The 22899-nt window shown below is 36.3% G+C and overlaps 1 protein-coding gene across 1 annotated transcript in view; it reads right to left on the reverse strand.

Annotated features, from left to right (window-relative positions):
- Positions 1–20797, reverse strand: part of IBTK (inhibitor of Bruton tyrosine kinase) — a 79436-nt gene extending 58639 nt beyond the window's left edge. The window contains 9 exon segments of the mRNA XM_007445878.1: positions 1895–2072; positions 4194–4317; positions 6507–6687; positions 6777–6894; positions 8873–9043; positions 10397–10507; positions 14315–14439; positions 15566–15662; positions 20404–20797. Coding sequence (XP_007445940.1) covers positions 1895–2072; positions 4194–4317; positions 6507–6687; positions 6777–6894; positions 8873–9043; positions 10397–10507; positions 14315–14439; positions 15566–15662; positions 20404–20724 — 1426 coding nt within the window. The 5' untranslated portion in view covers positions 20725–20797.
- Between the last annotated feature and the right edge of the window lie 2102 nt (positions 20798–22899).

Below are 22899 nucleotides of genomic sequence, written 5' to 3' on the forward strand. Positions count from 1 at the left end.
AATATAACTAAGACACAATTCTGAGGACTTCCAACACTTACAAGTCGAACATGCATTCTAGTTACTTTCTCAAAAATTCACTCTATTTCAGCCTCACAGGGCTTTCCTAATCTTCCCCTGACACTCAGTTATTCTAATTTCTGTGCTCTCAAAAAACTTATTATGTGCACGTTAGTATTTCTCTCCATGAACTGCAAATATTTATATACATGTCTATTGCCCCTACAAACTCGTAAGTGTCTGAGAACAGGGGCCTGTCATATATTTTTGTATCATTAAAACCTAGCCCTATATCTGGCACATAGTAAATATACCTTAAGTGTTTACAGACTTGTGTAATCTATAAAGAAATGAGAACTCAATAAACTATCCAAAAATCATTCCTTTGTGGCTTTATAATTTTGAAGAATATGTTTATAACTTCCTGAGTAATTATAAATGTTTTTTATATATCTTTTATCATATAATAATTGGTTTATTTATTCAACAGATGAGTTAATGAGGGACTATTATGTGTCAGGAAATATGCTGAATGCTAAGTAATACAGAGGAACCTTTGATTCTTCTATAAGGATATACAGACCTTATATCATGGTCCTTGCCATCTAATAATCTGATAGGAGACCAGCATTAGAAAAATTAATCACAAAGATAAATACATAAAAACAAGTAAAAATAAGTTGCATGATGAAAATACAAAGAGAGTATTAAAAGTAAAACAAGGTTACTAAGTTTAGATTAAGGAATCAGTGAAAACATCTCTGATGAAGTAAAAGTTAAGCTGAGATGTGAAAAATTAGGAAAGGCCCTGGGACTAATCATAGCTGGACAAGACTGAATACCTGAAAGTCAGTGTATCTGAAGAGTGGTAAGTGAGAGGGACAGAATTCAAGAGGAGTTCAGAGATGCAGACAAGAGTCAGAGCAGGAGCCTTGTAGGCCATGCTCAGGAAGTGAGGAAACCATGAGAGTTTTTAAACAAAGGAATATTAAGATCAGAGCTTAAAAGCTCACTCTGGTAAGAGAATAAAAAGAAGCAAGAGTGGAAATAAGAAAACATTTTTTGCAGTCGATCATGTGATAACTTGGGCTAGGGTGGGAGCAATGAGATGTAAAGAGGTAAATGAATTCAAATTTTTCTGGAAGGAAAAAAAAAAAATCAACAGATTACTAATTACGGATGAAAGAAAAAAGCTGCTAACCTAAGTTAAAAACCAATGTTAAATAACCCACAAGTTTGTAAATTTATAATCAGATAATTAAGAATGAACTATATAATGTAATGAATGACTTCTATTTTCAATGGTAGCATCTTAATTAAAGCTCTCCTTTATATTCATCAAGGAATGAATAAAACATCTCCAATTATTCAGCAACTGTTTAATAAAACAACCTGTACTTTTTAAAATTCTCAATGAACATAAAAACCTTATTCTTCCTGTAATTTTCCTCTAAGTCCTAAGATACTTTATAAAAGTTTAATTTTATATATTCAAACATGTAAAAAGACAAAAACAAAAAAACCCATAGCATAAGCCACTCAATTCTCAGTTTGGGGAGAGAAAAAAAAAGGAGCTTGGAAGATGGTTCAAATCCATCTGGGAAGTGTTTTGTTTTTAAAACTTTATATATCCCTGCCCCTAGAGCCAAGGCTAGAGACTAATGTGCCCCTGTTACTGATGGGAATGTACCATGACCTCAGGGCATACTAAAAGGTTGAAAACTCCAGATTTAAGTGGATTGAATTCCCTTTGTTTACCTGCATACACACAACCAAAATCAAAAGAAGAGATATGGGGATAAAACCTAATAACACTTGTCAGTTAAACCTAATGATAAATACTTATAAAATTAAACGTTAGCTAAAGGTATGCCATTCACATATATGAACTAACCTTTCTTTTCAGAACTCTTTCTTTTTTCTTCAAACCATTTCCCTCTAAATCCCTCTCCATCTCTTGTGACAAAAAGAATTTCATTTCTACTTAAAGCAATATCAGAAATGAAGACTTGGCGTGGATAGGCCCATCGACACTGCTTCAGAGAACTGTTGACTGATCTCCAGCAAAATACCTAAGATAAAACCAAATTTCAGTGGAATAGAAAGCAATATAGCATCTGAACAACCAAAAAATGAAATCAAGAGATATTATCTCTAAAAATAAAAGCTCTGATTAGTATGTTTCAATGTTCATTCTTTCATAGTAAAAGATAAACACTATAAAAGTCAAGATGGTATGTCTTTCAGAAAATACATCAAGCTAACATGAAGCATTAAAAATGCTTTAAAGACACTCTTCTTATGAAGTAATTTTCACTGTCACTTGTTTGGGGCAAACAGATACAACGGAAAGAAAAACAAAAATCTTAATGCTAAAACTTGGAATGTCAGACTTGGTGTAGTATTTACAAGCATGTAAACCACCCTATGAAAATCCAAACTTTACTCTCAAGGGGGAAAAAAAAGAGATGTCTGCATAACTCAGGTAAAACAAAGTCTTAGAGACAAAAAAATCACAGAATTCAATGGCTTCCACGTGGTTCTGCAAACCCTAATGTTCCTGAGAAATGGCTCAGGGGCTGCTGCTCAGGGATGGAGAATGATGAGAGGCAGGGTGCTGCTGGGCTTCCCAATCCAGCTCTATCCAGAGCAGCAACCCTTTTATCTGCTTCACAGATTGGTATTCCAAGTATGATTTCATCTGAGCAATTAATACTGTTGATCTTTAAAAGCTCAATCCCCTCATAATTAAGAAACCTAAAGCACAGAAAGGTACCTGCCAAGGTCACTCAAAAGTTATGTACACAAAAAGTAGACTATATTGATTAACTGATTCCGTCAGAGCTTGGTTGTCATTTTTACAGGAGAGTAATTAATTTTACAGGAAGTAAATGTCCATGTGTATAAACAAACTAGATCCCTATTAATGTAAATGAAATAAATCCCAAAGTCAAATGTTTTTATATTCAACCTTTTAAATGAAATTCCACACCTCTGCTTCCTGCTTTTAGTACAAATTAGAGCTCTAATTCTTAAATATAGTTCCCTCAAATAAAATGATCAACCACAGTAGATTTATGCCTGTAATGTACCAGCAGGTGGAGCTTTATGATTAATTCTTCAATTTCTAAAATGTCAATTTGTATAGCACTTTATAAAACCTCAGAAAACACTTGCATGTTTTTATTTTATAAACAAAAAGCAGAAAGCAATCTGTGTTTTTCCAGTCACAGTGTAAAATTTTTTCAGTTTCTAATGTATAATACATATTTTTTAATTGACAATTTTATCAGAGGAATAAAAATTAGAACTCTATTTACTTAAATGAAAAGAGGTTAAGAGAGCCTTTTTTTTTTTTTGGCTGCACCGTGCAGCATGCGGAATCTTAGTTTCCTGACCAGGGATTGAACCTGTGTCCCCTGCACTGGGAGTGTGGAGTTTTAACCCCTGGACCGCCAGGGAAGTCCCAGAGATTCTTTATATAGTGATCTAGAAATACATTACATTTTCTATATGCCAGTTATGATCTCTGCATATATATTATGTGTACATTTGTTTAAAACCAAATTTGAGAGAAAATTTCCAATTATGTATTTTTAATATTGCCAGCTTAGCTTTTTATTTTTTAAGAATAGTTATATATCTCATATCTATGCAATTCAAAACCACTTTTCAGTACTCAGTGTATATATCAAATAAGCTATCAAAAAAACCCCTAACTTCCATTTTAAGCACAATAAATGAAACTTTAAATGACAGTTTAACAAGGCAGTACTATGCAACATCAGTTAAATGTCATCATACTTTCTTTGAAATACCAGCTCCCAACTCTCAATAATTAGTACTGGACATCAAAAACATGTAGGGAGGGCTTCCCTGGTGGCGCAGGGGTCCACATGCCGATGCAGGGGACACGGGTTCGTACCCCGGTCCGGGAGGATCCCACATGCCACGGAGCAGCTAGGCCCGTGAGCCATGGCCGCTGAGCCTGCGCATCCGGAGCCTGTGCTCCGCAACGGGCGAGGCCACAACGGTGAGAGGCCCGCGTTCCGCAAAAAAAAAAAAAAAAAAAAAAAAAAAAAAAGGGAAAAAAAAGAAACTATCATAGCAATACAGTTTTACATTATCAGGTCTCCTACAGCTATCAACTGAGAACAAGATTACTATGCTTTTGTATATATATATATACTCACCCTTCCAGCTCCATCCATTGCAAGAATGCAAATTTTTTCACCCCCATTTTCTTTCAAATGTTCAGGATCAACTTTGTATTCCATATGCCCCCCAGATACAAGAACCTTTTTCACATTTAGTTGTCTGGGTGAAAAAAAAAAATCTAGATTAACATGTTCCTTAAAACATACAATCAATTTTAAAGAAATTACTATTCAAACATTAATTGAGGGTGATTACTGTAAAAGGTGGAGTAAGATGATTTGACCTTTGGTATCCTTAGTTCCTCCTTTTATGAGTTTCCCCTACACAATGACCATTTCTTTCTATGGCAAGTCCTTCCCTCCCCAAAAGTCTCTACCTACCCAGATACACACATTAAATATCTAAAACCTCACTTGCTCATGTACACACATTCTCTCTAGATTAAATAACTGACAGGCTAAAAGATCCTAACTACATCTGCACTTTAACAGAAAAAATTTAAACCTCAAATCAAAACAGAAATCCTTAATTTCAAATATGGACAACTTTAAATAGATACACCTACCATAAAAATCATTAGTATTGATAATTTAATAACTCATCCACTAACTAATTCATTATACATTTCATTACATCTACACATGTGATGTGCCTATAGCATTGTGTGAAACCTGCCTGCTATTACTCCAATGATTATCCTCCCTTTCAGACATTTTACCCACGTTTTAAAATGTTTTTTTGTTTGTTTAATGTTTTTCTTCTCAAAATTACTATGTTGTAACCAGCTGTAACAGAAGAATTTTCTTAGTGAAAACTTGGATGTAACTTATATTTATGTAATTTAATGTTATCAGGGCAGATTTTATAAATGTAAAGTAAAAACAAAACCTAACATTTCACAAATCATCTCATGCTCAGAAAGAAACCTACATAGTCAGTTCTAAGAAACATGTATGTTCACATTTTCATGTTTTTATAACTGAAATATGACCTACAATTGATAACCTTCCAGTTGTTACACACAGAAGATAAGTTGTATATATTGATGGTTGACATCTGCTCATGAGCTAACCTCATAGTTGGTATCTGTTCATGAAGTTACCATTTCACTGACATTAGCAAAAGCACATTCTGTTGCATTTCGATTCAAATCCCTGATTACTTTAAAAGTTGGATAGCTACTCTCTAGAATTCCTACACACTCCTGCTTCTACTAACTGAGCTATTGTACCTGCTCAAAGATCTATTTCTCTATTTGTATCTATTACTACAGTTATAATACAATGAAATATTACGTAAACCAATGAAATATTAGTCTGAAAGGAACACTGTCTATAAAAGCTGAATACTTTAAAACGACACAATAAATATGACAAGCAAAAAATGGCTGTTGGGCTTCCTTGGTGGCGCAGTGGTTGAGAGTCCGCCTGCTGATGCAGGGGACACAGGTTCGTGCCCCGGTCCGGGAAGATCCCACATGCCACGGAGCGGCTGGGCCCGTAAGCCATGGCTGCTGAGCCTGCGCGTCCAGAGCCTGTGCTCCGCAACGGGAGAGGCCACAACAGTGAGAGGCCCGCGTACCGCAAAAAAAAAAAAAAAAAAAAAAACGGCTGTCAAATCAGATATGGATTAACCAACTAAATAAAATACTGAAAATGTATAAAAAATATAGGATTCTGCCCTTAACTTACTTCACACTTGTTTTTAAGCACTTGCTCCTTAAATCATTCAAAATGAAGTAACAGGTAACACATTATAAGTATTACGAAAGACAGAGAACTCCAGTTGGTAGACCCATCTTAGTTTTATAATTCCCTGCTTTAACTGACTTTGGTTAGACAGCCAACTGCTTGTTTACTGCACTGCATGTTACTAAAACAGATAACAACTGGCTATACAGATACAAAGATAAGAAAATATACCACTTAGGTATAAATACAAGGACTGAGTAGAGGGTCCACAGAATATGATTTTTTTTAAATAAATAAGTGTATAATATATAAAAGGCTACACGTGAACCAATGATGATAGTGTCACAAACCAAGAATTATGATTCATCTACTTCTGTGCACCTGAAGCATAAAAAAAGGGAAACTTATAGGTCATATTTAACCATATGTTATCATAATTCAGAAATACTATTTTACAACCTACAAAGAACTTTTATATATATTTACTGGATGTTTGCCAAAAGACTAAGATTATCAAAGGCAAAAACTCCTGACTTTCCCAACCGTTCAATTTTCTCCATTTGACATTTCAGAGAATGCATAAAGCTGATACTCAGATATTTGCTGGAAGAGCTGAATTATTATTAAAGTATGTCTCTTTCACAAAAATACACATACTTAGAAGCCATCTTCTTGCACTGATAGTCTGCAAGTAAGTAAATATCTCCCTTTGTGGTAACACAGACAGTTGCCCCATCACTAGCAGCAACCAAAGACACAGTGGTGTCCTTATGATGAAGGGCAGAGACTTGACGAGGGGCAGTTACACACTTTTCTCCATTGGGATCTAGTAAATAACCTAAAAAATTACACAAATAAACAAATCACAAAATATCCGTTTTAAGAATACAATTTGTTTTTCAGATATTGTCATCATGGATTTCTTACCCAGCTGTCCACCATTTAGTCCCATGGTGTAAACAGCTTCTCTAGTCCATAGCACTGTATGAAACCTGCCTGCTGCTACTCCGGTGACTGTCCTCCCTTTCAGATATTTTGCTTGCATCTATTCAAAAGACAAACAAGACTTCAGTTTATTATGTACCTATGAACTAACAGAATTTTGCACAAGATCCAGTAGACAGGGTAGCAAATATATGGCATATTTGCTGCCAGTACCCGCCTCAAGTGCCAATGGCATTCATCACTAATAGATCTCAGCCTAATACTGACACCCCAACTCTTCTCAGAATACAAGACATCTTGATGCAGCCACCTTAAGTCAGCAGTTTAAACATGTAAAAAAAAAAAAACTGACAGTATAAAAACCAAATCATTAAACTTTTGTTAACAAGCAATATGCAAAACAGGCATTCTCATTCTTATTAAAAACTATGATACTTTTAAATTTGACATATCCAGAGTATCTCAACAGTGACACTACTGACAGTTTGAACCAGATCATTCTTTGTTGTGGGGATTGTGTTGTGCATCGTAGGAGGTTTAGCAGCATCCCTGGACTCTGCCCACTAGATGTCGGTAGCACTACTCCCACCCCTACACCCAGCTGTGACAACTAAAAATGTTTCTAGACATTGCCAAATGGGTACAAAACTGTCCGCACTTAATACTGGCTATGTCCATATCAACCCAGAGCTCCACGGTAGCCACACAATGAGAATAAAAATGGGAGTAAAATCTACCATTTCTAAAGTCTGCAAAATGATTAAATATCTACAAATTCCACAGTTGGTTGGGGAAAATGGGCCTAAGAAGTACCACAGATTGCAAACTACCTCTAATTATTTTGGAGTAATTCCTGTTGATTCATTAGCCATCCAGGATGGAAAAGCATGGATTTTAAAGCTTATTACTAAAAATGTATATCTAATAATCATTTTAAATCCGGAGGATTAAACCAGTGAAAAAGTCTAACACCCAAAATGCAAAATCTTATGCGTTGAACACACATTTGCTATATGTGATGATTCTATTAACATATTAATTTTTTTTTTTTTTTTTTTTTTGAGGTACGCGGGCCTCTCACTGTTGTGGCCTCTCCCATTGCGGAGCACAGGCTCCGGACGCGCAGGCTCAGCGGCCATGGCTCACGGGCCCAGCCGCTCCGCGGCATGTGGGATCCTCCCGGACCGGGGCACGAACCCGTGTCCCCTGAATCGGCAGGCGGACTCTCAACCACTGCGCCACCAGGGAAGCCCTAACATATTAATTTAAAGCACCAGTCCTGTCCTGCATACTAGGTCCCTGAAGTTGAGGAAAGGCCACCCTCTGGTGGTGGTTGTACAAATGGGAAAGGGAAAACAGAACAAAAACAGTTGCTTTTAGACCTATGTTCCCTCACATAAACTTGCCAGGTATGATTTCTGCGCAGAGACAGATCTACCATGAAGCCAATAAGCTTAAGTTTCTGGATGCCTCATTTACATGGCCCATTTTTTACTTATAAAATTTCTATTTTTTTCTTAAGGAGGGCCTCAAAATTATTTAAGTTTCAAACCCAATATATCTGGATTCCCCGATGCTTATGAACACTTACAAGTTGAATCTAAGGCAGTTTGCTGCATAATTTCCCAAGTGCTTTCTTTCTCACTCCAAACAAATGTTAATCTGTACATTACTATGCTTAATTTCTCCTGTGAAAAATAAAATATATACCACTGAAGAAATACACTGTTGAATACAAGTAAAATAAGTTGCTCTGTCAATGCCTTCAATTTTTTTGTCCTATAGGTTTTACACCAATGGTCACCTTATTATTTAAAAAAGAGAAGTTTAGGCTTCCCTGGTGGTGCAGTGGTTGAGAGTCCGCCTGCCGACGCAGGGGACATGGGTTCGTGCCCCGGTCCAGGAAGATCCCACATGCCGCGCAGCGGCTGGGCCCGTGAGCCATGGCCGCTGAGCCTGCGCGTCCGGAGCCCATGCTCCGCAACGGGAGAGGCCACAACAGTGAGAGGCCCACGTACCGCAAAAAAATAAAAAAATAAAAAAATAAAATAAAATAAAAATTAAAAAGATAAGTTTACCTGTCTAGGTACATTACAACTGGAAGGTGGAGGAATGATTCCTAATTGATGAAAAATATTTAGACCAAACGTATAAACACATCCATCTTCAGTTAATACAACAGTATGATCCTTAGCAGCTGCCACTTGAGAACAATTATGACCACTCAGTCCTTCCACAAGCCTAGGGACCTACAAAATAAAATTAACTTTAGTATATTACATTAACCATTTATATAAAGTACAAAATACAAATAGAATCTTATGATACGACATCCCAAATGATACGACTGCTATACGGCTGTATCTATCAATAGGCAAACTGTACAATTCAGCAAGGGGGAGATAAGTTTAATGGACATTGCTTTATAAGTAAAATACAAAATCCCAGTGAGACATTTCAATAAAACAATTTGATTCAATAAATGATTTCTGAGCCCTTATCATTTATCATACACCAAGTGCAAATGTGTCTGGTTTGAATAAAGGGAGTTCTTCAGCCAAAGTATTCATTGGTGTAGTGAAGAAATAAATAAGAATACAGGAATCAATGCAGCCCTTCAATGCATAACCAAACATACGATACCATATTCCTTTAAAGTCATCTGTTCTGGGTTCAAATCTTAATTCTGTCATTTACCAGCTATTTGATCTCAAACAAACCTCTTATCTTCTCTCATTTTCTTCATCTGAACACAAAATAGTAATAGTATTTTGGATGATAAAAAATCAGCATAAGGAGTAAATGAGTTAGTAAGTACCAAACACAACACTCTCTGGCTCAGAGTAAACAACTGATAAATGAGTGCTATTGTTATTGTCATTGTGTATAAAATGAGGATAATAAGGCCTATAACCTCACAGGGCTGTTCTTAGGCTTAAATCAAGGTAATGATATTGCATGGAAAGCATGAACAATGGCTAGAACAAAATATACCCTCGAAAAAATGGAACAGACTACCATAGCTCTCTCTCATTTTTAAAGACCTCTTAACTGATGAAGATGCCAGCAGTCCCCTCAAAAAAAACTTACCTTAAAAGTAACCTAGTGAGGAAATAACTTTCCTGAATGTAATAATTATTAGGTTTCTTCCAATTAGCACTAAGTTTCAGTAGCGTAAGAGTCAATTTTGTGATTACACAGTGAAAATATTGGTCCAAGTTTCAGACCACAAATACCTTAATGAGAAGTTAAAAATGAATAAAAACTTGGACCCTGGACTACAGGAAAAGAGTTTTACAATTAGTCTGAAATTTTAAATTTCAACTATGGAAATATTTTAAAGCTTATTTATGTACTCTCCTGACTCAATGTTTGCTATACAATATAATTTTTCTTTGATGCTTTAGAATTTTGCATCATATCTAAATCCTTATTTTGAACACAATACACCAAGAAAGTAACTGATTTTGTAAACTCTATTATAAGTCAGTATATTATTTTCTCCTTATAGTTGGTTAAAAAAATTTTTTTAGTTAACTGAAGTTTCCAGTTTATACAATTTTACCAAAGTTACCTAAACTGTACAATGACATTTCAATTACCAAGCATGTCTGTTCATCTCCATGGCCTAATCGTCCTCCAGGACCATGACCACAGGTATAAACTTGCCCTTTCTGAGACAGAAACACTGAGTGAAATTTACAAAGCACCACCTACAGGAAAACAAGAGAATATTATTAAACTTCTGTGAATAAAACATCCTTTATTTTATAAAAAAGAAATAACAGAATATTACTAATTGTTTAAGCTAGATAATGGGTACATTAGGATTCATTATACTGTTCTCTCTACTTTGTACATGTTTAAAGTTTTCTGTAATAAAAATTTATAATATATGGTGGTCTATTTTAAAACTATGTCTAAAAACACTGACATTCGGGCTTCCCTGGTGGCGCAGTGGTTGAGAGTCCGCCTGCCGATGCAGGGGACACGAGTTCGTGCCCCGGTCCGGGAAGATCCCACATGCCGCGGAGCGGCTGGGCCCGTGAGCCATGGCCGCCGAGCCTGCGCGTCTGGAGCCTGTGCTCCACAACGGGAGAGGCCACAACACTGAGAGGCCCGCGTACCGCAAAAAAATAAAATAAAATAAAATAAAAAAATAAAAACACTGACATTCGGGGAAGAAAAATTTAGAAGGAATTAAGCATGTGTTACCCACAAGAGACTAAACAAAGGAGAATGCAAATCTTAAGTATTCAACTACAAAAAGTAGTAGTCAGTTGTTTTCCAATTTCATAAAATCTCAAACAGCAAGAATTGAACAGAGTAAAATATGAAACATAAAATTACCAAATAGTGACTATTACTAAAGAAAATAGTAAAAGTGCCTTAAGAGTATTTTTTCAACATCACCTTATAAACAGGGAGTGGGGTGGGGGCGGTAAACAGTATGTGATTTTTGTACCTCTGATTTTGTCTAATATATCTTTAATACAAGTACATGGCTTTAAATAATTTTACACTAATTTTCAAGCTCTTTTCTTTTCCCCACTTCCTTCCCAGAACCCTCCTTGCCCTCTGACAAACAGTTCCATTTTCATACATTCTTACCAGAAAACAGGGTTACTAAAACGGCTGAACTGCATCAGCAGAAGGCAATAATAGGAAACCAACAGCAGTTTTAAATATCCATGCACTTACATACATAACCTGCAGGCCACACTTTGCTATTTTTCAATGCATCAGTATACTTATTTTACCTTAATACTATCTAAAAATCCTTTTTTATTTTTAAAAATAATCTGCATTTACATCTCTTATGCCACCCATAAATATTTCTAACTTAGGATATTTAAAAAAAGGATTAAGAAATTAAAAATCCTAGAATTATTTTCCATAAAGTCAGGGTTCTTTGGAAAAATAACAAATCATGGACTTCCCTGGTGGCGCAGGTTAAGAATCTGCCTGCCAATGCAAGGGACACGGGTTCAAGCTCTGGTCCAGGAAGATCCCACAGAGCAACTAAGCCCGTGCACCACAACTACTGAGCCTGCACACCACAACTACTGAAGCCCGCACGCCTAGAACCTGTGCTCCGCAACAAGAGAAGCCACCGCAATGAGAAGCCCGAGCACCGCAGTGAAGAGTAGCCCCTGTTCACAGTAACTAGAGAAAGCCCGTGGGCAGCAACAAAGACCCAAAGCAGCCAAAAAAAAAAAAGTTACAAGCTGAATTGCAAGCTCTGTTTACACATATCCCTCAACCACTTGGCGAGTTCTGTAAATACATATGCCTATGATAATGCAAAAATCACTATTTATTAGATGTACCACAAATACCTGAAAAGTCTAAAAATAAAACCCAAAATTGTATTCAAATGTGTAATACAAAGTTACAATCTCTAAGGGAAAAATTATTTCATGAAACCAGAAGTAATACATTTTGTTCAATTCTATATTCAATATTAGAATGCCGTTCTATAATCTCTGACTTCTACAAAACAACCAATACCAGAGTGTAAGACCTCCAACTTTAAAACCTCTGAATTTTTTAAGGAGGTAACTGACATGGATTTTCATCCTAATTCTGAGGAATATATTATGCTAATAATAATCATCTCTGTCCCATGGCAGTTAATTCATCTGGTACTATACTACAGAATCAGCCCTTTTTCAGTGAGTAATAGGGCTCTCAATGTAACAGGTGCTCAGTAAATATTCCCATTAACTTGCTACCATTTTTTTTACTGAAATTTACACTGCTTTCCTTCCTCTCAAACCTATCCACTGTGCTTGTGTTTCAATCCTCCTTTTCGTAGTTAAAAAAAAAAAATTCCCTTACATCCTTAATTTCTTCACAAAATACTCTCACATCCTTGCCTTAACTGAAATGTAGTTTTCTCTTTGGGTATACTGTTTCATCCTTAACCCTACCAAATGGAATATGCGCAATTCTTCTACAGCACATATATCATAGGATCAGAAGGTACAATCAGCCCGTTTCCTAATGTCACCATTATTCCTTCACTTTTGTGTAAAAATCTCTGCTCCTGAAAAATCTCACGCCATGAAATCTGACTATATCATGTACTAAGTCAGAAAAGGAAAACAGGTATCTTTCTAAGTGCCTCAACTCTGATCAATCATTAGTGGCTGTTGATGGGTGAATTCTGAGGACCTGTTCAAGTTCAGTTTAAAACAGAGAGGGGAGAGAACAGGGAGGGAGGGAGGGACGAAGGGAGAACGAGAGTATGCTGTGACTGATTAGCGATGTCTACCTAAGGCTCTGACCTAGGTGAGGAAGAGCAGCCAGCCCTGCTCTAACAGCTTTCCTCACCCTCACTAGAGACTCTCACCCCAGGCTTATGACTCTGGTCTATCCCAAGTCCTTTCAATATCCTAAGTTCCCTCGAGGTCTATGTAGATGGCCAGTCAGAATCCTAGCTTTCAGGACACTACTCTACTCTCTACGTCTCTAGTCGCTCTTCATTCCCATGTGGGCTCCTGTTCCTGGCCTCTCAAATTTTAATATTCTCTTGAGTTTAACTCTTCTATTTCATTTTTTTTAAACTGCTAATTGTGATACAATAATTAATGACTTTTGGTGTGAAAAACAGTGTTCTACAGAACCCTAAATATGGTGGCCATATAATATATAATCCAAATATTTGGGGGAATAAAAGGGGAATGACATTAACTATTACATCAGGGAAAAAAAATCAGAGATGAACTCAAAAGACATATTCTGAGGTGTAATTTTCAGGATTCAGAAATTGAGATTTATAGCTTTAAAAATTAAGTAGAGAAAATTTAGGAGTGGCAAAATTAGCACTTCAGACAGTTAAATTTAAAAACTTTGAAAGAATGTCCAGAGTACAACTGAAATGAAACTCAAGAGGAAGAAAGGCTGAGGCTAGAGACATAAATTACACACACACACACACACACACACACACACACACACACACACACACACAAAGAGTTACAGAGAAAGATGAGTATGCCAACAGTAGCAAAATCCACTGAAGTGGAATCATCCAGAATAATGATATAAGGCCACCAAAGACCAAACCTTTACAATTATCAATTAAAATTTTACAATTACTTATATTTAAGAACTCAGGTTCACTTACCTAAAACTAATAACAAACTTCATTTGAGTATCAACAAAAAATTCACTTGAGAAACAATTTGAAGAACTCTAATTCATTAAGTAGAAAGAAAAACTAGAAAATCAACACAAGCTCTACCTTTTTAAAATTAATATCTGTACAATGCCTTCTAACTTCTAACATGCCTTACACAAACATCTCACAGTTTTATGATATTTTACATAGTCTAAATATGATTAAGACTAACAAAATCTAAAAAGAATTAGTAAAGTTCTGTTGATCAATTTCTTCATTCAAGTATGTTACTGCACCTTCACCAAAGTTAACATAATCCAAATGAAAAGATAAGCTATCAAATACAAAAGTTCTTTTTAATCTCTGTAAGTACTCAGATTGTATTTCAATATACCTGCTTGATATAAACCCCACTCCTAGAGAACAGATCCACCAACTCGGGATGATGTTTGCTATTCTGGCTTCCATGACCCAGGGTGAAATTTGTATTATCTCCCCAAGTGTAGACATCTGTAGGATCTAAAATGAAAATTAGTTTTTATACTCTTTTACATTTTAAACAAGTATCAGTATAGTTTAATTATAGATATACTCCACTAATCAGTTTACCTCAAAGATGATTCTTCACAAAAACTAATTTAATTACCATATTTAGAAAGATACTACCAACCCTCTCTTTTAAATTATGAATCTAATAATTTACTATATAACTCTAAGAATAGAAATCAGAAAATCCAATTCAGCACAGGCCTGTCCCAATGTAAGCAATCTAACACTTTACCCTTGTTTCTTTAGAAGTTAAAGTTTAACTGCCAAATGATTAAAATACCACCCGCCATATCCACCTAGTTTCCATGAAAATAATACATTTAATTATTTAAATGTAAAATGTTATTAAAACATTTAATATATAAAGGTTCTAAATGAAGCATACATGATATTAGTTCCTATTTCTAGAGAAACATCATCTTCCAATAGTTTGCTCTTGATAGACGCAAAATCACACTAGAGGTTGGGCCAATATCCATTAAACTGGGATAAAACTTAATCACAGCTAATTATGATATAAATCTTCATTTTTACTTTGGAAGGCTTACAAAGTTTTTGAATGGAATTATAACTGTAACTTGCAATATAGTGTCCAAGATAGAAATAAAAATGAAGAACATGTCCTTACTTAGCTTGCTCAGTAGTTAAAATGCAAATTAACTAGTGACCCATTTAAATCTCTCCTCCTTTTCAGTCAATTTCCATTACCAGAGCTCACAGGGCAAAAAAATTGGAGATAAGTGCAATGAGAAGAAGGAACATGTGGGTAGAAGAATCACTTCCTTTCCCCCCTAGCTCAAATGCTGTTACTTTCTGAATGCACATCAATGGCTTTACAGTAGCTACAATTCTAGCTGCCTTCCCTTTTTAGGCTGTATTTTTACTCTTATACACAGAAATGAACACTGAATCTGAAAAATGTAAAATAAACCAAAGTGCTCTGAAAGAAAACCAAAGTTATCAACCAACATATACCAGAGTAAAAGTTCTTTGCAGATATCCACACAGATTTTCTCAGGTATTTCTATAACAATAAAATTTCATTAAAATTTTCTAAGCTGTACCTTAATGGAATATATTTGTGGAATTTTCTTACCGGTATTTCTGAATACTACATGAGCTGGTCTATCCTTCATTACAAGATCCAAAGCTGACAAGCCTTCTTTATCTTGAATATACAGACTAACACCACGCTAAAAAAAAAAAAAGGGAAAAATATGTGTGTGTATATACACATATATATGTATGTATTTTAATCATTTACCTATAATCAGTAATTTATCAAAAAGTCAATGATCAAACCCATAAATACATTAAAAATAAACATTTAATAACAATTATCTCCTATGCTCATACACATTTATTTCTCACATAAAAGAAAACTAAGAGAAATCGAATATCCAATTCTTGGGGAAATAAAGAAGAACCAGAAAATGTGAACAAATAAAATAACATTTAAAATCAAAATGAAAAACAAATCAAAATGAAATAGATATGAAAGTTTTCCATGGTAAGGCAGGTCAGTTACTGAGAAGGCCCTAACTTTCGGTCTGGGTCTATGTGTGTATGTACACACACATGCTTTTTTTTTCGTATTTAAAGAGCCAAACTCCACATCCAGCTAAGGGCTGTAAAGATTTCTACACAATGGCAAAGAATACTTCTTACTTTTTATATATATGTTTTTTAGGATTTACTGTATATAATGTGATTACCTATGCTCCACCTTTTTGCCTTGAATTCCATTATGTCTATTACTGACATGAAGATAATTATATTCTTTTATTTCTACTTGTGTGATATGTATTTTTCCACTTAAAATTTTCTACTTAAATTTTCAGAGCATTGTCTCTTACCACTTACAGTTAGATTGTATCAAGAAAAAAAAAACCCTGAGACTGCACATGTGTGTGTGTTTTAAGAATGAATTTAAAGTAATCTGTAGTTTTATATCTCCAGAATTCAAACATGAAACACAACATTTTCAGTCCCATTTATTTAAGGCAGTTAGCACACCCTATCCCTAGCACCATTATTTACTGTTTTTAAAATATAACTGGAGGAGGGGAGAAATAGAGCAATGTTCAATTCATATTATTATTACTACATACAGTTTTTTAAACACAAAATGTACTCCTTTTCATAAATAACTTTTAATATTTGCTGATAGTTTAATAAGGCATTCAACAGTAATTTTAACTCGTGTGAGTGATCACTGCCTATCCATCTACACACACAGTTTACCTGGGCAGTTACAGGTTGAGATGAACCATGAAGTTTTTAAACTCTAATCACAACATGTTGGAATACTCTTTTTGGGTTTACTTAAGAAAGAGAATCTCCTCTTACCTCGTAACAATGGATTTTAATAAATTAAAATCAAGATGGTTCCAGATGGCTATAACACTTGATTTCACAAGGGTTGTCAATGAACAAAAATACCCGTTAGTGAGCTAACAAATAAAACAAAATTCAGGAGTGATCTAAGATCCTAACAAATTTAAAAGTGTATGTTGCCTGCTACTTTCAAAGTTAGATATAATAAATCCATGTGGGAAGACCTGAGCTTGGCTTTCGTAAGGGTAAGAAGGGTAGATTCCAGGGCAGAGTGTTCCAAGCTACGAATCTGACAAATAGGATCCCAGAAACTTAGATCCCTGGAGAGTTTACTTTATCAGTTTTATAAATTTGTCCTAAACTTTATTATATATATACCAACTGGACCCTAATAAGACTACATACAGTTGCATCATCCTAAGCAGCCCCAACTGCATAAAGGACTAGCAACACTTTTTTTGCCTTTACAGCTCCCTACATATGGTGGTCTCTGACACTTTCTAATATGCTCACCTTAAACTCTAAAGGTAGGAGCATCCGTGTGTAGTCTAGTCTATCCCATTTATTAAAAGATCAACTCTTTACATATCCCCAAAATAGTAGGTAAATTCATTACCTTATTAAATAGCATCTAAGTATAACCAAAAAACAAACCAACAAACAAGCAAAGGATTCTGTCTTTTTTTTTCCCATTACAATATTCCTACCACTTAGATCGTTGCCTAATACACATTAGGCACTAAAAAAAAAATGTATTCCAAATACTTTACAAACAGTATTATCACTTAATCCACACAATCTCATGATTCAGTGAGTTCTTCCATTTACAAATGGGAAAAACTAAAGCAAGTTCTACCAGGTTAGAAATACAAGTAAACCACCAATATTAAAGAAAAATGGTATAGAGGTAACAGACACAGCAGGACCCTACAAACATAAACATGCCTCCTGTCACGGAATCAAGAAGGTAGTGAAAAGCTGCATAAGATATGCTGTTTCTACTCTGGCTTTTGGTAGACAAGAAGTTTCTGCTGAGGTTTTTCATCTTTGACAATCAGGAACTGATAGCATGGGTGTTTACTTATTGTACAATTTTAGCACTTAATTTTAAAATTTCATACCTATAAAGTTTTTATCAAATGTAATTCATTTAAAATGTGTTTTTCTGTATAGTCTCTTCTTGCTAGTCCGTAACACCTTAAATGCTACAGCGCTATCACCAGAAGTGGAACTGACATGAACACCCCTATCATTGCAGCCCTTCCAATTAAAGGAGTGTTAAAAGGGGAAAGAAGTCTGTGCTAAAAAAATGCAGATGGCTTACAGCAACATGCGAATACTAAATGGATGAAAGAGGTTTCTGTGGGAATATTTTTATCAGCGGGAAGCATTCACGTTAAGTGTCTATCATGGCTCAGAAGGACTCTGATGATAAGACAGTCAAGCCAAGAGCAAGGTGGCCCAAGGCACAATTTCCTGGCTTCTCCTAGCCGAGGTGGCGAGGATGACTGAGGATTTCTAAAGGGAAATGAAACCCAAAGGGAGGGAAGGTCCAAAATTCAGACCAGAACCTATTTCAAACTGAAGCCCCAAATCCTAACACCGGAATGGCAACCCCTAGGACTGGAATGGCAACCCCTCGGACTGCAGAAAATCCAAGGACACTGTCAAGCTTGAAAGGATTGGCAGTCATCCAATTTTCCAGCAGAAACTGGTGGGAAAGGGTAGAAGTAGAGCTGATAGATGCTTTAACTCTTACTAACCTAGCTTTTCCTATAAAAGAGATTTTACAATAAGGGAATTAAACTGATACCCAAAGGTTTTAGATATAAGAGGAAGTAACAGTACTATTAATAAACTTAAGAAAAGTTTTTCTTCACTGAAACTCCCTGGGGGGAAAAAAATAAGGAAGGTACCACTATTATCCTCTTTTTATAGATGAAACTGAGGTTCAAGATTTAGTAACTCATCCAAGAGGACTCAGTAAGTAGTAAACCTAGATAGTTTAGCTCCAAAAAAGGATATTTTGCTATTAACACATACTGAAAATTATTCTGATCAGTAAATGTTACCACCTAAAGACCACTATGTAAACAATTTTTCTGAAGTCAAAAACAGACACCAGGACTTCCCTGGTGGCACAGTGGTTAAGAATCTGCCTGCCAATGCAGGGGACACGGGTTCGAGCCCTGGCCCGGAAAGATCTCACATGCCACGGAGGAACTAGGCCCGTGCGCCACAGCTACTGAGCCTGCACTCTAGAGCCTGTGAGCCACAACTACTGAAGCCCACACACCTAGAGCCCGTGATCCACAACAAGAGAAGCCACCGCAATGAGGAAGCCCGCTCACCGCAACTAGAGAAAGCCCGAGCACCCAATGCAGCCAATCAATCAATCAACCAACCAATAAATAAAATTTAAAACAAAAACAAAAAACAGACACCAAAGATAAAGACACTGAAGATAAGCACCCTAATGCCCTAATGTGACCACAAGTGCCTTGAGGACAGGAACTGCTTTGTTCTCCTCTGGTCCTCCACAAACATGACTAAATGCCTATACACAAGCTAATTGTTCAATTTAAAACTCATGACTTCTAACAGTTTTTAATTTGCATTCATTAGTGAAATGACATCCATGGGGTATATATCAAAACACTTCATATTATTTGGCTAAACAGTACAACAAACCTAGATTTAATCTGCTTGATGGGAAATTTAAAATAAACTGATGCTAATTATTTTTTTTAGAGGTAGATTTTTTTTTAATAAATTTATTTTATTTATTTTATTTTTGGCTGCGTTGGGTCTTCGTTGCTGCGCGCGGGCATTCTCTAGTTGCAGCTAGCAGGGGCTACTCTTCGTTGTGGTGCGCTGGCTTCTCACTGCGGTGGCTTCTCTTGTCGCGGAGCACGGGCTCTAGGTGTGTGGGCTTCAGTAGTCGTGGCACGTGGGCTCTAGGCGCACAGGCTTCAGTAGTTGTGGCACATGGGCCTAGTTGCTCCACAGCATGTGGGATCTTCCCGGACCAGGGCTCAAACCCGTGTCCCCTGCATTGGCAGGCAGATTCTTAACCACTGTGCCACCAGGGAAGCCCTGATTCTAATTTTTTTTAAAAGAACTATAAAAACTTTATCCTAGCCAAACAAGAAATAAACACACTACTCAAAACATAGTCCCTAAGTGATTTCAATAACCAGTGCCCTTTTAAAATAGATAATAACATACTAATACAAAAGGAAACTGTATTTCTTAAAAATACTAAAAGATATGTAGTACTGAGTAAATGACAAAGTGGGATTCACTTCAAAATAACATGGGGTGGAGAAAGTCAGTGGAGACATACATAACACAAAATTGGCCAACAGTTCATGATATATTGTAAACTTTGGTATATGTTTAAAATTTTACATCATAAAAGGTTTAAATTAAAAGGATATATGAGATTTGAATTCTAAAGATGAGTTATAATAGTAAAAGATATCAAACAACTGATAAGAACTCAAATCTCTTTTGGAAAGTAAGTGGAATATATGAAAAAGATTAAGAAAAACACATGCCAGACCAAATAGTTTTAAATAAACAAATGACACTTACCTTCAATAGAGACCAAACACAATCAATATGTCCATAAAAAACGCTTCTATGCAAAGCTGTCCATCCTGACTCCTTGTCTTTCACCAATGGATCCACTCCTTTCTCAATAAGCCAATCTAACACTCCTTTCTTTCCACAGGAGGAAACAAGGTGGAGGGCATTTCTGCCAAAGGCATCCTTGATAGTTGCAGCATTGTAACAATGACTGGAGAGAAAGGCCTTAATCTGGTTTTCACTCCCCTTGGTTACCACAGAAAGGACATCGAAAGCATGCTTCAGGGATCGACATTTTGTTGTGCAGTCAGGGATGGAAGAATTCATCCTAATTGTGTTAATGTAGCTTACTTCTTCTGAACAGTCAGATAATTTTAAAAAATGAAAAAGCCAGGACACAAAGGTGCTATTCAGAAAGATTTATAGAGAATAAATGGCCTGTTTAGGATTATAATTTAAATCCTCATGGCAACAGTATAAAACTATATATATTTGTACAATTTATTTTGGCACTTAAATCCAAAAATTATAAATAGCCCTATCAAGTTTATATCAAACACAAGTTCTTTATTTAAAAAAAAGCTTTCCACAGTTTATAAATTATTCCTGGAGTCAAGCACCATGGGGAGGAGGAGGGGAGTTCCCCCTCCACACTGTCTGCTCCTTTCAAATATCCATGATTGCAAGGGGGACCTAGAAGAGAAGGAGAAAGACAGTAAAAACTACACAATCTATCTCTTGCTCAAGTATTTTACAGTACAATTACCTCCATATTTAAGTGCCCCTAATTCCTATTTCAAAAACAAACAAGCAAACAAATGAGCCTACCAACTTCTCATGATGGATAGGATAGTTGCTCCTCCTTCCTGTGATATTTTCTCCCTATGGAATGTGTGGCAAGGTTAGAGCTTCACTGACAAAAGCTCGACCTCCTCTCCCAGTTCTGATAAGGGAGGTTACTTCTGCTCGGCCACAAGCCTGATTGAAAGGTGGCTCCATCCACCTCCACCCGAGAAAGTTGAGGAAGAAAGGGAAGTGGATACACTTGGCAGCAACCCTCCGGCCTGTCTGCCCGGATTCTACAAATGTTACCATACAGATAACTGGAAGGGTCGAAGGACTCTCACATCCGTGGTATGTCTAAGTTATTTGACTTCACTCACACTTTATTTCAGAATCCAGACATTACGAGTAGACATGTACATGTGGAGTGATGAAGTTAATGCATTTAATCAGGACCTCCAAAATGGAGGCCACCCCAGTGGCCTCACCCACAGCACAAATCTAAACCTGTCAGTCTGCACCTACAGGACACACCTGTCAAGGAAACCTAAAAACAATCAAACCTCCAACTCTGCTTTAGAGATTTCACCTCACTCTAGAAAACAGGACCTGCACGCCTTATTAGGAAATCCCCAACCTACTAGCCAAGCGCACCCTGCTTCAGAGTTGCCTCTTCTAACATTCTGTAAGCCTCTCTTGCCCAAAATCCCTTGGAAGATTGCTTCACCACCAGTGAGCAGTGACTCCCCCCGCCCGACCCCCCGCAATCCATGCGTTGTTTTCCCTTGAACAAAGGACATCCAAGTCATTACTAAACTGTTTTAATTTTGTCATTTGACAGGAGAGAGAGAGAAAAGGAGAGAGAGAGGGAGGAGTGGGGGAAGGGAGGAAAGGAGAGAGAGATTACTTTGTTCCTGTTCCTGTTCCTTTGAAGTGCTTTTCAAGCCCTGGAATTGTAGTCACCTGTCCATTTCAAAGGTAACTTTTAAAAGAAATGCACTTCAAAGCCACCTTGATATTGTTTTTCAGATGGCCACAGTTTTGCATTATCTGCTCTGTTACTGTTGCTAATATCAATAAATTTAACTAACCATGCTAAAAACAAACAAACTTTCCACTGATAGAAAAAATTTTCACATACTGAGACATGGGGAAGTCATTCTGGCTTATACATGATTTGGCTTGAACTTTATGCTAACTAAAACAGCCTGTCTTACGGCCTGTCAAACACACATTGTACATCTGCTTTAACCATTAAAGAAGAGTGTAGCTCATCATCCAGTAACACAAAAGGTTAAGTTGCAACCCACTGCAGAAGCCCACTGACAGTACATCCTGAGGGAAATTCAGGACGGGAAAAACAGGATGAAACATTCTATGCTTTGGATCTACCGGCTCCTAGGTAGGTAAGAAGACCAGATTCTTGCACCTTCCCATACACAGGAAAACACTAAAATCATTAACATGAGATATCTGTTCTTTGTGATTAGCAGTAATCTTTTACCAAGATGTATGCTTGACTACATGTATTCAAACACTACAAGTATTTAAAACATACATAAAAAATTTTAAAGACAAAATAGGAAAAAATTTTTCCTTAATATATCATCTCTACAAATCTTTAAGAGACCAACAGAATAAAAGTCAAAGAATATGACCACATTTCTGAAAAAAAGGGGGGGTGGATTTAAATGGATTTTTAAAAAGAAAGAGACTCAC

This window comes from Lipotes vexillifer, unplaced genomic scaffold, assembly GCF_000442215.2.
Source record: "Lipotes vexillifer unplaced genomic scaffold, Lipotes_vexillifer_v1.1 scaffold413, whole genome shotgun sequence".
Taxonomy (NCBI): domain Eukaryota; kingdom Metazoa; phylum Chordata; class Mammalia; order Artiodactyla; family Lipotidae; genus Lipotes; species Lipotes vexillifer.